The sequence below is a fragment of the Oncorhynchus clarkii genome, unplaced genomic scaffold (assembly GCF_045791955.1).
Source record: "Oncorhynchus clarkii lewisi isolate Uvic-CL-2024 unplaced genomic scaffold, UVic_Ocla_1.0 unplaced_contig_10960_pilon_pilon, whole genome shotgun sequence".
Classification (NCBI taxonomy): domain Eukaryota; kingdom Metazoa; phylum Chordata; class Actinopteri; order Salmoniformes; family Salmonidae; genus Oncorhynchus; species Oncorhynchus clarkii.
The window spans coordinates 65,541-79,769 of NW_027261105.1; the positions used below are offsets into that span (position 1 = coordinate 65,541).

The following is a 14,229-nucleotide window of genomic DNA, read 5'->3' on the forward strand; positions in this document are numbered from 1 at the left end:
GACAAAGTGTGTGTGGAGGGGGGGGGGATTAAAACCAAAGTGAGTGTCAGCGCTGAGGGGGACATGTGTTGGGAGGGAGGGGGGTGGCCGAGGGTTATGATATCTCCAAAACCTTCTGTCGGGTGCCATCTACTCTTTCAATCCTAAACCCACAGCCCAACTCACCCACCCACCCAGGGCCACAACACATCTCCCAACAGCGATGCCATATAGCTGAAATCTAATCCTTTGTAAACACTTTAAATCACCCAAAAGTATCATGTTTATGAAATGACCATTTCTGTTTTTGAATTGTTATTCCTGTCTGAAAGCACAAATAAGTATTCTTATAAACCCATTTTCTAAATACATGTATTCATCTTTTTCCTGACTGGCTGTCTGACCATTAGCTTACCAGCTAGATAACAAACAGATATCTGCCTTGTCTCAGTGCAAGCAGGTCTTTGGATTGTTCTACGGCAGCGTTTCTCAAACTCGGTTCTCGGGACCCCCAGGGCTGCACGTTTTAGTTTTTGCTCCTAACACTACACATCTTATTCAAGTGATCAAAGCTTGATGATTAGTTGATCATTTCATCATCAATCAGCTGTGTAGTGTTAGGGCAGAAACCAAAACGTGCCCCCCTGGGGGTCCCCAGGACCCCGTTAGGGAAACCCTGTTCTAAGGAGTGTGTATGGCTCCACCAAGGTTCAGAAAACTAAAACGTGCCTCCCTGGGGGTCCCCAGGACCCCGTTAGGGAAACCCTGTTCTAAGGAGTGTGTAAGGCTCCACCAAGGTTCAGAAAACTAAAATCACGAGAGGCAGCGAGCGGTATGTTGACTCACTGAGGCACATTTATGTACGAAAGTTTAACAATATTTTAATTTAGTTTTTTGTACGCCCAATAAAACGTTTAACTTTATGGGGAGGAGGGCTGTCATGTCGTCACACTGTCCCACGATAGACGGTCCCGTGGGGGTTGTGTCATAGGCCCACAGCTGTGCCCCATTTGGCAACTGGCTGCCCCGGACCTGAACTCACAGTGCCACCATGCCACCTGGGGAGGGTTAAGATGGTGACACTTTACTGGTGACCTCTTACAAACCTAGGGCTACATAAAATCTGTGATGTGGAGAAAGTGGACGGAATCACCGAATCCAGAGATTTAAACATAATTCAATGATGTTCAAACATTTATTGAACTTAGTAGGATATCAATTACATTTGCCCAAGTTTATCATAAGAAATGAACAGACTGCATCAGTGATTCGTTTTTCCTGCAACTTCCTGAATAGGCAACGAGAAATCCCCCTGTCTGCGTATGTGAGGTGAGCACATCTACCTCTTTGTGTAGCAGTTAGCGATGATGCTTATGAAAACAGTCTTCTGGTAGATGGAAAGGCTTTCCCCAAAAACTTCTAAATTAAATGTTAACTACAAAGTAGCCTATGCTGACCTGGCAGAATTATATAATTATTATTTTCATAAATCCAGTGGCTATTTGTTTAGCAAACTCTACCATCATATGTGTGCTACAAAAACACGCTAAACAACAGCCTCTTGCTAGGTGTACACTTGAATTTAAGGGTAACTATATCCAAAAATCTAATCTTCTCAAATTTTTCCCAGACCTCATAAGTGGTCTCCTGATGTGGTTTTAGGATTGTTGTGGACAGACACAAAGCCGTGTCTGACCTTAATCCAATTAGCTGTTGTGTTGTCACTGGGTGCTGCCTGTTCAGTCTATTGCCTTTGTCCTGGGATGTGTTTGGTGGTGGGGTGGGGGCGGGGGCGGGGGCGGGGGACGTCAGATTAATAACACAAGTTATTAACAACACGGAACAGGAGGGAGTTTGTGTCTAGGAAGGGTTGGGGGTTGGGGCTTATTGTGCGCATTGTGATTAGTCCAGCATGTTCCGGACCGGTTGTGTCCTTCAAGAATTGATGGCCTCCTGCCCTATCTGCACCCTGCAGCATTATTGGATGACTGCCTTTGTTTCTATTTTAGTGACTTCGTGCCTGCTAGCTCCGCCTTTACACCATACAGCCTCACACATCACATGGGGGACATCCTTTGTATCTCTCTCACAGTTTTCAGGGACACAGAATACACGATTACAGTTCATACAGTTCATTCTGTTGAAGTTGACATCTGTATTGGAGTCTTAGCTTTCTGTTCAACATCTCCATCTATCTACTGTGTCTGTCTGAAACATCTCCATCTGTCTATTGTCTATCTGAAACATCTCCATCTATCTACTGTGTCTATCTGAAACATCTCCATCTATCTACTGTGTCTATCTGAAACATCTACATCTGTCCATTGTGTCTATCTGAAAAGTCTTCTATTGTGTCTATCTGAAACATCTGTCCATTGTGTCTATCTGAAACATCTCCATCTGTCCATTTTGTCTATCTGAAACATCTCTATCTGTCCATTGTGTATATCTGAAACATCTGTCTATTGTGTCATCTGAAACATCTGTCTATTGTGTCATCTGAAACATCTGTCCAATGTGTCTACCTGAAACATCTGTCCAATGTGTCTATCTGAAGCATCTGTCTATTGTGTCTATCTGAAACATCGCCATCTGTCCATTGTGTCTATCTGAAACATCGCCATCTGTCCATTGTCTATCTCAAACATCTGAAACATCTGTCCATTGTGTTTATCTGAAACATCTGAAACATCTGTCTACTGTGTCTCTGAAACATCTGTCCATTGTGTCTATCTGAAACATCGCTATCTGTCCATTGTCTATCTGAAACATCGCCATCTGTCCATTGTGTCTATCTCAAACATCTGAAACATCTGTCTATTATGTCTATCTGAAACATCTGTCCATTTTGTCTATCTGCAGGTGAAGGATGAGAAGAAGATCCAGGAGGTGGTTGACCTGACGGATTACGAGCGTTCTGAGGAGCTCCGCAAGGCCAAGAGCCGCAGCAAGAAGAACCACAGCAAGTTCACCCTGCTGCGCTCCAGAACCCCAGGCAACACGGTGGGTCCACAGGAAGTGTCCACAAGAACCCAGATCTAGAACCTTGGAAAGAGCAAACCTGTACCTCAAAGTACTGTACCACAATAGCAACACAATCAATACTTACATCTTAAATACACTGTTGAGATGAGTTTCACGGTACTGTAGCCAGACATTAACATAGTCAGATCAGTTACAGCAGCCAGATTGATTGACAGGCTGATTGACACTCACCTGACTCGGCTCGCCAGACCGGGCCACCACCCTGTACACCCTGTCCTTAGTCATTAGCCATGATCCCCTTTGACTCTACTTAGCTCCTCCCACCTCTGTCTCTGCCCAGAGACACTGTCCTCCCTCCCTCTGTTCCCTCCCTCCCCCTGTTCCCTCCCTCCTTCTGTTCCCTCCCTTTCACAGGGACATTGTGTTCCAGACTCGCCACACCTCCAACTCCTACACCCAGTATATGATCACCAACGCTGATGGACAGACTAACTTGAGAAACAGAGTGAAAGTGTCAAATTCCCCATGCTTGTAGACCATTTGAAATCTGACAGTTTGCCAGTCCAGTCCACCTTTGAAACATGGAAAGGCTCTTCTGGTGAGGCAGTGATTCCCCCATGACCCCTACACACGCTAGGGATGGGCATTTGACGTTTTTTTAATGTTTGAGTACTCGCATATTTATTTACTTTGAGTACTCAAATCCGTTTTTTAAATAATATGTAGAACACAAGACCCCCGCTGGGAAAAAATATGTGTCCATTTATCTATAGACATAACCTGTATGACCCTTGGCTTGGTTTCTTTTCTGTCGTGCCCTGCAAATGCACATATACAAATGGAACACTAACATGGTCTCCAAGTCCTGTTCAGGCAGCCACAAAGCACAATCCACCAAATAGTTTTACAGTAATTGACACAAACGTAATCTCTGGTTAAAGGTCATGCATTGACTTCCGTTCCAGTACTCCATTACTCATACCCATCCCTAACACACACATACACTCACAAAACGGCGCACACACACTCACACATACACCATCTGCAGGATCTCCCAGAACCCTCAGAGCAGCAGGAGGATAGGGTATCATGTTGGGTTGTCAGGGGAGGAAGCTTGTGTTTCAGCACACAGACAGACACAGACTGAGAGAGATTCTCAGAGTCTCCACACAGCTGCAGTTTCCTGTAGCCTCAGTGGGAGAAAGAGCACCGTATGGTCATATCTGTGTGTGAATGTGTGCGTGAGTGATATGGGTTTCTGGAATGGTACCTATATGAAAGGTATCCCTTACAGATGGTTGACTGAGAATCATGCATGTTAGGATTTTCAACACTCCCTTCATTCTCAGTTACACAATATTGTGCAAGGCCCTGGCTTCTTACATTCCCTCTCTCTCGTTTGTGTCTGTCAGGTCCCTAACCTGGTGTTCCTGGCTGTTAGTCCAGAGGAGAAGGAGTCCTGGATAAACGCCTTAAATGGAGCAATCACCAGATCCAAGAACAGCATCCTGGATGAGGTGAGACACACCCCTCTGTGCACCTCCACTCTCCTTCTCCTCTCTCTCTCCTATAAACAACACTTCATCTGTCACATGGCCAATTGCAAGAGGATATCTTACTGAATGCACTTTTGAGGAATGGAATCCATTGACCCGCCCCTCATTCACACACACCCTCATGACCCGACACTAAACTCCCACAGCATGTTGACATGTATAAAGTGCTTCAGAAATAGAAGGAACTGTTATCGTATCTTCCATTCTATCTTAAACTGGTTTCCTGATGAGGGCATTTTCTGGGTTTCAGTCTAGTGTTGTGTAGATGAAATGACCTCTATAAAGTAGAGAGACAGGTAGTGACAGCTGTGACAGTCTTCTAGCTGAGGCAGCTGATCAAAGGATTCCCTCTCTGTTTGGGGATGATGGGATGGATCCTTCATCCCTCCTTCTCACTGCAGGTCAATTGCCCTGATGACATCAATAGACAGACGGTAGGGGAGCAGCTTGATGTGAAATAACATGTACACACACTAAAACACACATATACACACACACACACACACACACACACACTTCTGAGCTTTTATGCACTTAACGCATTGTGTCAACACCACCCTTATATAAGGCCACAACACACACATTTGACATAGTCCCCAACACACACACATGGATGGACACATGCACACACACACTGACGCACGAAAGCACGCACACGCACGCACGCACACACACACACACGGACCCTATCACACAGCTATAGATGGTCCAAACTGTACAGGTCCCTATCACACAGCTATAGATGGCCCAAACTGTACAGGTCCTTATCACACAGCTATAGATGGCTCAAACTGTACAGGTCCCTATCACAAAGCTATAGATGGCCCAAACTGTACAGGTCCCTATCACACAGCTATAGATGTCCCAAACTGTACAGGTCCTTATCACACAGCTATAGATGGCCCAAACTGTACAGGTCCCTATCACACAGCTATAGATGGCCCAAACTGTACAGGTCCCTATCACACAGCTATAGATGGCCCAAACTGTACAGGTCCCTATCACACAGCTATAGATGGCCCAAACTGTACATGTCCCTATCACACAGCTATAGATGGCCCAAACTGTACATGTCCCTATCACACAGTTATAGATGGCCCAAACTGTACATGTCCCTATCACACAGCTATAGATGGCCCAAACTGTACATGTCCCTATCACACAGCTATAGATGGCCCAAACTGTACAGGTCCTTATCACACAGCTATAGATGGCCCAAACTGTACAGGTCCTTATCACACAGCTATAGATGGCCCAAACTGTACAGGTCCTTATCACACAGCTATAGATGGCCCAAACTGTACAGGTCCTTATCACACAGCTATAGATGGCCCAAACTGTACATGTCCCTATCACACAGCTATAGATGGCCCAAACTGTACATGTCCCTATCACACAGCTATAGATGGCCCAAACTGTACAGGTCCTTATCACACAGCTATAGATGGCCCAAACTGTACAGGTCCTTATCACACAGCTATAGATGGCCCAAACTGTACAGGTCCTTATCACACAGCTATAGATGGCCCAAACTGTACATGTCCCTATCACACAGCTATAGATGGCCCAAACTGTACATGTCCCTATCACACAGCTATAGATGGCCCAAACAGTACATGTCCCTATCACACAGCTATAGATGGCCCAAACTGTACAGGTCCCTATCACACAGCTATAGATGGCCCAAACTGTACAGGTCCTTATCACACAGCTATAGATGGCCCAAACTGTACAGGTCCCTATCACACAGCTATAGATGGCCCAAACTGTACAGGTCCCTATCACACAGCTATAGATGGCCCAAACTGTACAGGTCCCTATCACACAGCTATAGATTGCCCAAACTGTACAGGTCCCTATCACACAGCTATAGATGGGAGAAGCAGAAGCACTCTCACAATGACTATCCAAATCCATGTCATCACTGTTAAAGAAACAGAACGAATACAACATGGAGCTACTTTCACATAAAATAAAATACATTTAGAGGACAACTGGTCAGGCGTGTGGATGGACTCGGAACAACAGCACCAGCACTGTGAGAGATATCAATTACCTCCAGGGCTCCAGTGTCTCTGCTGCTCAATGGCCTGATGACATCAGAGACGGGATTCACTCTTTCACCAGGATGGTGTTTCATTGCTCTCAACTGTAGGGTTATCGCAGGTGGAGTCCTACATGATGGTACACACGTACTGTAGATCTATGTTGATAAACCTGCATTGAATTGCAATGCAACATTGGTTGAAAGTGTTTTATACACATAATGTATGTATGTGTACAATAGCAACGCTAGTGCCCTTAAATACACCCTTATTTTAATTTTAATTTAATCTTTATTTAACCAGGTAGGCTAGTTGAGAACAAGTTCTCATTTACAACTGCGACCTGGCCAAGATAAAGCAAAGCAGTGCGACACAAACAACAACACAGAGTTACACATGGAATAAACAAACATACAGTCAATAACACAATAGAACAAATCTATATACAGTGTGTGCAAATGGAGTAAGGCAATAAATAGGCCGTAGTGGCGAAATAATTACAATTTAGCAATTAAACACTGGAGTGATAGATGTGCAGAAGATTAATGTGCAAGTAGAGATACTGGGGTGCAAAGCAATAAATAACAATATGGGGATGAGGTAGTTCGATGGGCTATTTACAGATGGGCTGTGTACAGTGCAATGATCTGTGAGCTGCTCTGACAGCTGATGCTTAAAGTTAGTGAGGGAGATATGAGTCTCCAGCTTCAGTGATTTTTGAAATTCGTTCCAGTCATTGGCAGCACAGAACTGGGAGTTTATTTACAATGACGGCCTACACCGGCCAAACCCGGACGACGCTGGGCCAATTGTGCACCGCCTTATGGGACTCTCAATCACAGCTGGTTGTGATGCAGCCTGGATAGCTAACCTAGTGCTCTTAACTACACACATATGCTGGTCATCTCCATCTTTTCTCGTTCCACCTGATAATGTAATGGTTAAAAGCTTTCAGATCCAATTGACAATTATGACATTGATATTAGACATAAAATCCCAGCGGATAAAATATGACATGTTGCTTAGTCCCACTAGCCAGTGAATAAACTACACTCCAGCTGAACTCACTTCATCAGTGGAGACGGTGTTATCACCAGATGAGAGTGCAGACGTGTTGGTCATCAGTGTAGCTATATGTTAGCTATATGTTAGCTATAGGTTAGCTATAGGGCTGAACTCACTTCATCAGTGGAGAGTGTTATCACTAGTTAACAGTGCAGATGTTTTGGTTGTTAGTGTAGCTATAGGTTAGCTATAGGTTATCTATAGGTTAGCGGCCTGTTTCCAAAGGCCTTATGCAAATTGTTGTGGCCCATTTGGCCCAGTGAATCTCATGCCTGTAGATAATCAATCCATGATTAGGTCTATAATACTGATCAATAAACTACCCAACCCACTCCGACACAAACACAGCCCTCAGGCTAATGTGAAAGCATGTCAATCCCCTCACTCCACGTGACTGTTCCATTATCTAGCTCGCTCTCTCTCTCTCTCTCTCTCTCTCTCTCTCCCTCTATTTCTCCTTTATCTCCCTCTCTCTCTCCTTTATCTCTCTCCCTCTCTCTCTCTTTCATCTTTATTTTTTTCTTGCTTTCTTTCAGGTCATGGTTGAGGATGAAAACCTTCTGTCCCACCTCACACGGGACAGGGCTAAGATCCCTCACACACGGCGCCTGCCTACACGAGGACACATCATGGCTGTGGTAGGTATCCTGCTTCTCCTGGCCTGTCTTGTCTTAGCCCTCCTTATTACCACAACGGCTGGTTGGAGACAATTCCAACTCTGTCAATTGAGCTTAAATTCAATGAGTCGGTTGGACATGGTGATGATCAAACTACTTTCAACTGGAATTTGTCATTAGTTTAATCCTAACTTAACTAAATCACAATGGGCCTTACCCTGATCTCAGTGTTTCTTATGGTGTCTAATATCACTAACAGACTGTTTCTCCTTGCTCCGTATCCAGGCCTCCACTTCTACCTCTGACGGCATGTTGACCCTTGACCTGATCCAGGAGGAGGACAGCCCCAGCACAGACGGCCAGGACACCTGTGACAAGAGCTTCCGGGCCAACCTGGACAAATCCACTCAGCTCGACTGCCTCAGGTCCAAAACAGAGGGTGCCATCAGTAGCATCTGTCTAACGCCTCCCACAGAGGTCACTGGGAAGTCCCAGAGCCTGCCGCGCGATACCGGGGTCACCTGGGACGATAAACAGCAACTTCGGAGCCCGATGGGGAAGTCCTGCACTCCTCAGCCAGGCAAGAGGCTCACACCGGCCGAGAAAAGCCGCTGCGCCTCCATGGACGAGATCCTCTCACACTCCGGGACACAGGCCACCAAACCCAGGACATCCATCCCCCGCTCTGCCACCTCTGCCCCCCCGGGCAACCTGCCGCCCATCAGCCAGCTGCAGGACCTAATCGCTCAGAAGCTGGAGAGAACTCAGGAGCTGCTGATGCAGGTGCAGGGGGCGAAGGGGGAGGAGGTGGAGCGGGGGAAAGGGAAAGGGAAGGACTCGCCAGGTTCCAAGGGCTCCAAGGGTTCCTCGGACGGGGCCCGGGCGGAGGCAGAGAGGCTGCTGAAGGAGGCAGCGTCCACATGGGGTCAGGCCAAGGATGTTCTAGAGGAGGTGAAGGAGCTGAGGGCGCTCTACCGTCAGCTGGACTCGCTGCCCACCACCCCTGCCTCCCTCTCACCCCTCACACCCTCCAACAGCGGCAAGCAGACTGACTACAGGAAGAGCATGATGTGACCGTCAGAGAACTCAACACAGACTGGACTATGAATCCCTGAGCAAAAAAACAACTCAACATGCAAAGCCACAATATTGTTAAATATGTCTGTTTCTCTCCTTCTGCGTTCTTTCACTTTATTGATGCTGTGACAAAGTGAGGACATTCAGTTGCCCAACGATGTCCCCTGTGCTTGACCACTGTGCCCTTACATGTCTGCTTGATGAAGGGTGTGGGGGGCAAAGGGAAGGGGCCGATCTAGGGACTCAGGTACATGTTGGCCAGGGAGTCTCTCTGTATTGACCTGCTGATGAAAGACCTTGTGATGCTGCAGTGTCGGGTGTTGTTTTCCTCCGCGTTGGTTGTCAAAGAGGGGATGTTGTAAGGTTTGGGCGGGGAATCAGAAGGGCTCTGCTCTCCAGGGACAGACACACAGTGGTTGAGGATGACTCAGATTACAGGAAGGGAAACATGGTGTCCAGACCAGCCCGTATGTTGGGAATGTCAATGTTTTCCTTTTTCTGTTACACAACACACTGGAAGGTTGGTCTGAGCCAGATTCCCAACGAACACCACTCTAAAAACCAACAGCAGCCCACCGTACAGTACAGCATTCTCCCTCCCTCCCTCCGTCTGCTGCTCTGGGAATGGAGCTCAGTGGACTCCTCATCTCTGCTGGTCCATTATGATTCACAGGGACAAGGGGAACCAGTTCACATAGTCAGAACTCACTGGCGTTCCATAGGGTGTTTCTGTCTGTTTCATGAGCCATATGATACAGTCAAAATGGAGGACGTCTGTCTGGGTTGTGTTGTTACTAGATGGTACATACTAGGACAGGGCTGTTCCTTTCCTGTAGGCCTACAGCCAGTTGTCTTCAGCCAGTTGCCACTGCAGCCATTGATTATCATGCTGCTGTAGAGCCATGGAGCCGGGATGGCATCTGTGTGTGTGTCTGGTGTGAGTGGTGATGATCATGCTACTGTAGAGCCATGGTGCCGGGATGGCGTCTTTGTGTGTCTGGTGTGAGTGGTGATGATCATGCTACTGTAGAGCCATGGAGCCGGGATGGCGTCTGTGTGTGTCTGGTGTGAGTGGTGATTATCATGCTACTGTAGAGCCATGGAGCCGGGATGGCGTCTGTGTGTGTCTGGTGTGAGTGGTGATTATCATGCTACTGTAGAGCCATGGAGCCGGAATGGCGTCTGTGTGTGTCTGGTGTGAGTGGTGATGATCATGCTACTGTAGAGCCATGGAGCCGGGATGGCGTCTGTGTGTGTCTGGTGTGAGTGGTGATTATCATGCTACTGTAGAGCCATGGAGCCGGAATGGCGTCTGTGTGTGTCTGGTGTGAGTGGTGATTATCATGCTACTGTAGAGCCATGGAGCCGGGATGGCGTCTGTGTGTGTCTGGTGTGAGTGGTGATTATCATGCTACTGTAGAGCCATGGAGCCGGGATGGCGTCTGTGTGTGTCTGGTGTGAGTGGTGATTATCATGCTACTGTAGAGCCATGGAGCCGGGATGGCGTCTGTGTGTGTCTGGTATGAGTGGGAGGCATGACATAGAGGTCAGATGCAGTACTGAGGAGAGGAACCACTTGTAAGTGATTTGCTAAAATAGTAATAATAACATAATTGCACTATGAAGGAAGGCTGTAAAACAAGAGGATGAAACTGGTGGGTGGAAACTGGAGAGAACAGATGTGTCTAATATGGCTTTTCATTCTGTTCTACATATTTGTTACGACAATCTAGTGTTTGTAGAAACATACAGGCTGCATAGTTCCAACGCCTTGATACCTAAGACAGTCGCTCAACTCGCTACTCTTTGAAAATCTGAGCTTCTCAAAGGTGCAATGTGTGTAAACAATGCTGTTGATGAACACATCCCTCCGGCTAGCTAACAGTGATGCTAACGCTTGACCTCTGACCCCCCTGGCCTACTTAAGGACTTATAGGGTTTATGGCAGAGAAGAGAGCTATGCAACGTAGCACGGACACACACAGCCACAATGAGAGAGAGAGAGAGAGAGAGAGAGAGAGAGAGAGAGAGAGAGAGAGAGAGAGAGAGCGGCCAATGGACTGCGTCGCCCGATCAAAACATCCAGTGCGTCTCTCCAGAGCACCCCGCCTTGTTTTATAGTCAGTAGCTACATATGTTATGTGTTTGCACAGTGCTGTGGAAATGGTTCGCTCTGGACTGTCAGACAGACAACAAAAACAGTGTTATGATTATGTTGTTATCATTGTTTGTGTTTTTTATTTGTTTAAAATGCTTTTGTAGGATGATTTAAGGCACGCTTTAGAGAAGAAAATGGCTGTGGCATTCTAGAACGTTCAGGCTCTTAGAATGCTCAACTGGAAACTCTGCATATTGTAGTGTTACTCTGTTTGTTCAACCAACAACCACAACCCAATAACAGAAGTCAAAAATCATTAACGTTGAAGTTGGATATGGACATAAAAGAGGGTGAGGTGAGAAAGGTATGTTAGAAAGAACACAACAGGAAACATTTAACTGAGTAGGCCATAAACAATATTTTTACTAGTACGTCTATTATTGTTGTTGTTATTTCGTTTTATCTGGGATGAAGTACTATCTTGTGTGAGGCTGAACACAAAACCTAACGTTTGTGCAATCCTGAAAAGATTGATATGACCGCCGATGCACTGTACATACTCTGAGCAGTTTGAATCATCCCAAAGGATGTTGCTGTATTTTCTTATTGCGTTGCATAATGATGGAGTCGGAAGTGGCTTTGCTCTGAAGTTCATCTCTTCTGGACTTGAGTACTTGAGACATAACCACTTGTGCAATTATAACAATCAGCCTAATTCAGACAACCAGTGTTCTACATTGAATGTTTGCTTTTTTAAGTCAAAACCTAGCCGAGAATTGTAATAAAATGATTTTTGTATGTCCATTTAGAAGAATACCCTACTGGAATATAGGGCTGGTTTTCATAGGAAATGCTGAGGTAGGAAGTGATTGATCCAAGCGTTGTTTTTATGGCAGCAATAATACCATCTTCAAGCTATGCCAAAGATAATATGGCTGTACAAGGAAATAAAACTATTCCCATTGAAATACTTTGATAATGTAAATAAGGATGTTTCATATTTTCTAGTTGACAATGTGAATGTCAGCCTACATGTTCTGACAACTATACCACATGTTGTGTGAAATGCTTGGTCACACCAACTCCAACCTTAATAATCCATCAAACACCAAGTCAACTTACCCTCTTCTACAGCTGGCAATGCATTCTGGGATATAATATATGCCATTTGACAGACCCCTTTATCAAAAGCAATTTACAGTCATGCATGCATCCATGTTATGTATGGGTGGCCCCTGGAATCAAACCCTCAGCACAAGCACCATGCTCTACCACCTGAGCCATACAGGACCAGGATACAGGATCTGTGGCCACAAGTTGTGAAATCCAGCCAATATTGGCCACACATGGTCACACACAAACGCATAACATTCAATCATGACTGTTTTCTTATTTCTGTAAGGTGAAATGTCTTCCTTCGTTTTATGTATGACATGTTATGTTGTCATATTTTCAGTTTCCTTTCCAATTCTGTTCACCAAATGTGGGTCTGTCACCAAAACAGTAGCTACCGCAGCCTTAAATACCAAGAGGAATGTAGGAAAGTTACTCAGCAACTACAATGATTGCCCCCCAGCTATTTACAACATCCTAATTCTTGTGCATTATGGATGAGATGAAGATTGTACCATAGGAATACAATAGCAGAGTACGAGCTAGGTGGATTACTAGATGGGAATGGAGAAGGCATTGTACACAGACTCAGAGGTTGAAATTCTGCTCCCTCAGGGTTCCATTGTAATAAATTGTGCTAAACAAAAGAAATGGAGGATTTACTTTCTCTTCATTTTTGACCAAATCTGTTCAAGAGCATTTGAAACTTCACTCACACTCTCTGCCAGTCTGTAGAAACTGTACATGCACACATACACACACACGCACGCACACACACACACACACACACACACACACAAACACAGGAATGATTCCATGCATGTGTGCACCTCACACCATGTGGCGGGAGCTGCCTGCTAGTCCGACACAGACAGACAGAGAGCTGGGCCTACGGCATGACGGACTGTGTGTTATCATCCTCCTGTGTTGTCACTACTAAAGACAGTACAGAGATGATGGCACCTCCTTAAAACTGGGTGAGAGATCCTGACAGTGATTTTCAATGAGACACCACAGAAATAAAGAAGCCAGAACACAGCCGAGGGAAGTCTACTGTGAGAATAGAATACATCCAATACATCCTCTACCCAATGCACACTTAAATATGCATAAATATTACCCTGTCTTTCTCTCGCTCTGTCTCTCTCTCTCTCTTTCTGTCTTTTGTTCTCTCTCGCTCTCATTCTCTTGCTCTCTCTCTGTCTCTCTTTCTCAACTCTCGCGCACTCTTTCTCACTCACTCTCTGTCTCTCTCTCTCTCGCTGTCTCTCTCTTTCTCTCTCTGTCTCTCTCTCTCGCTGTCTCTCTCTCTCGCTGTCTCTCTCTTTCTCTCTCTGTCTCTCTCTCGCTGTCTCTCTCTCTCTCTCTCTCTCTCTCTCTCTCTCTCTCTCTCTCTCTCTCTCTCGGTCTGTGGAGATCCCGACACTCCATAGGGCAGAATCCCTCCCAGAGGGCAGCAGGCCCCTGTGGCCTCCACGCCAAGCCCTGCTCATTAAACACATGAGAGAGGTCCCTCTGCCTCCTCAAATTAGGACTGACGCTGCTCTGCTCCGTGACTAACTACAGTCACACTCCAGATGTCAACACTTCATCCAACAGCGCAACAGACAGGAAGAAGCTTGCTGTCACCACGAGTCTAATGGGTGTATATGATTTTATGAGCGACACTCTGCGTTGACTTACACATTGAGGAA

At 45.9% G+C, this 14,229-nt stretch overlaps 1 protein-coding gene across 1 annotated transcript in view; it reads left to right on the top strand.

Annotated features, from left to right (window-relative positions):
• LOC139404860 (pleckstrin homology domain-containing family O member 1-like) overlaps positions 1-9,412 on the top strand; it is a 29,868-nt gene extending 20,456 nt beyond the window's left edge. The window contains exons 3-6 of the mRNA XM_071147393.1: positions 2,842-2,982; positions 4,377-4,481; positions 8,167-8,268; positions 8,533-9,412. Of these exons, the coding sequence (XP_071003494.1) occupies positions 2,842-2,982; positions 4,377-4,481; positions 8,167-8,268; positions 8,533-9,321 (1,137 nt within the window). The 3' untranslated portion in view covers positions 9,322-9,412. The remainder of the gene's footprint in view (positions 1-2,841; positions 2,983-4,376; positions 4,482-8,166; positions 8,269-8,532) is intronic.
• Positions 9,413-14,229: the final 4,817 nt, after the last annotated feature.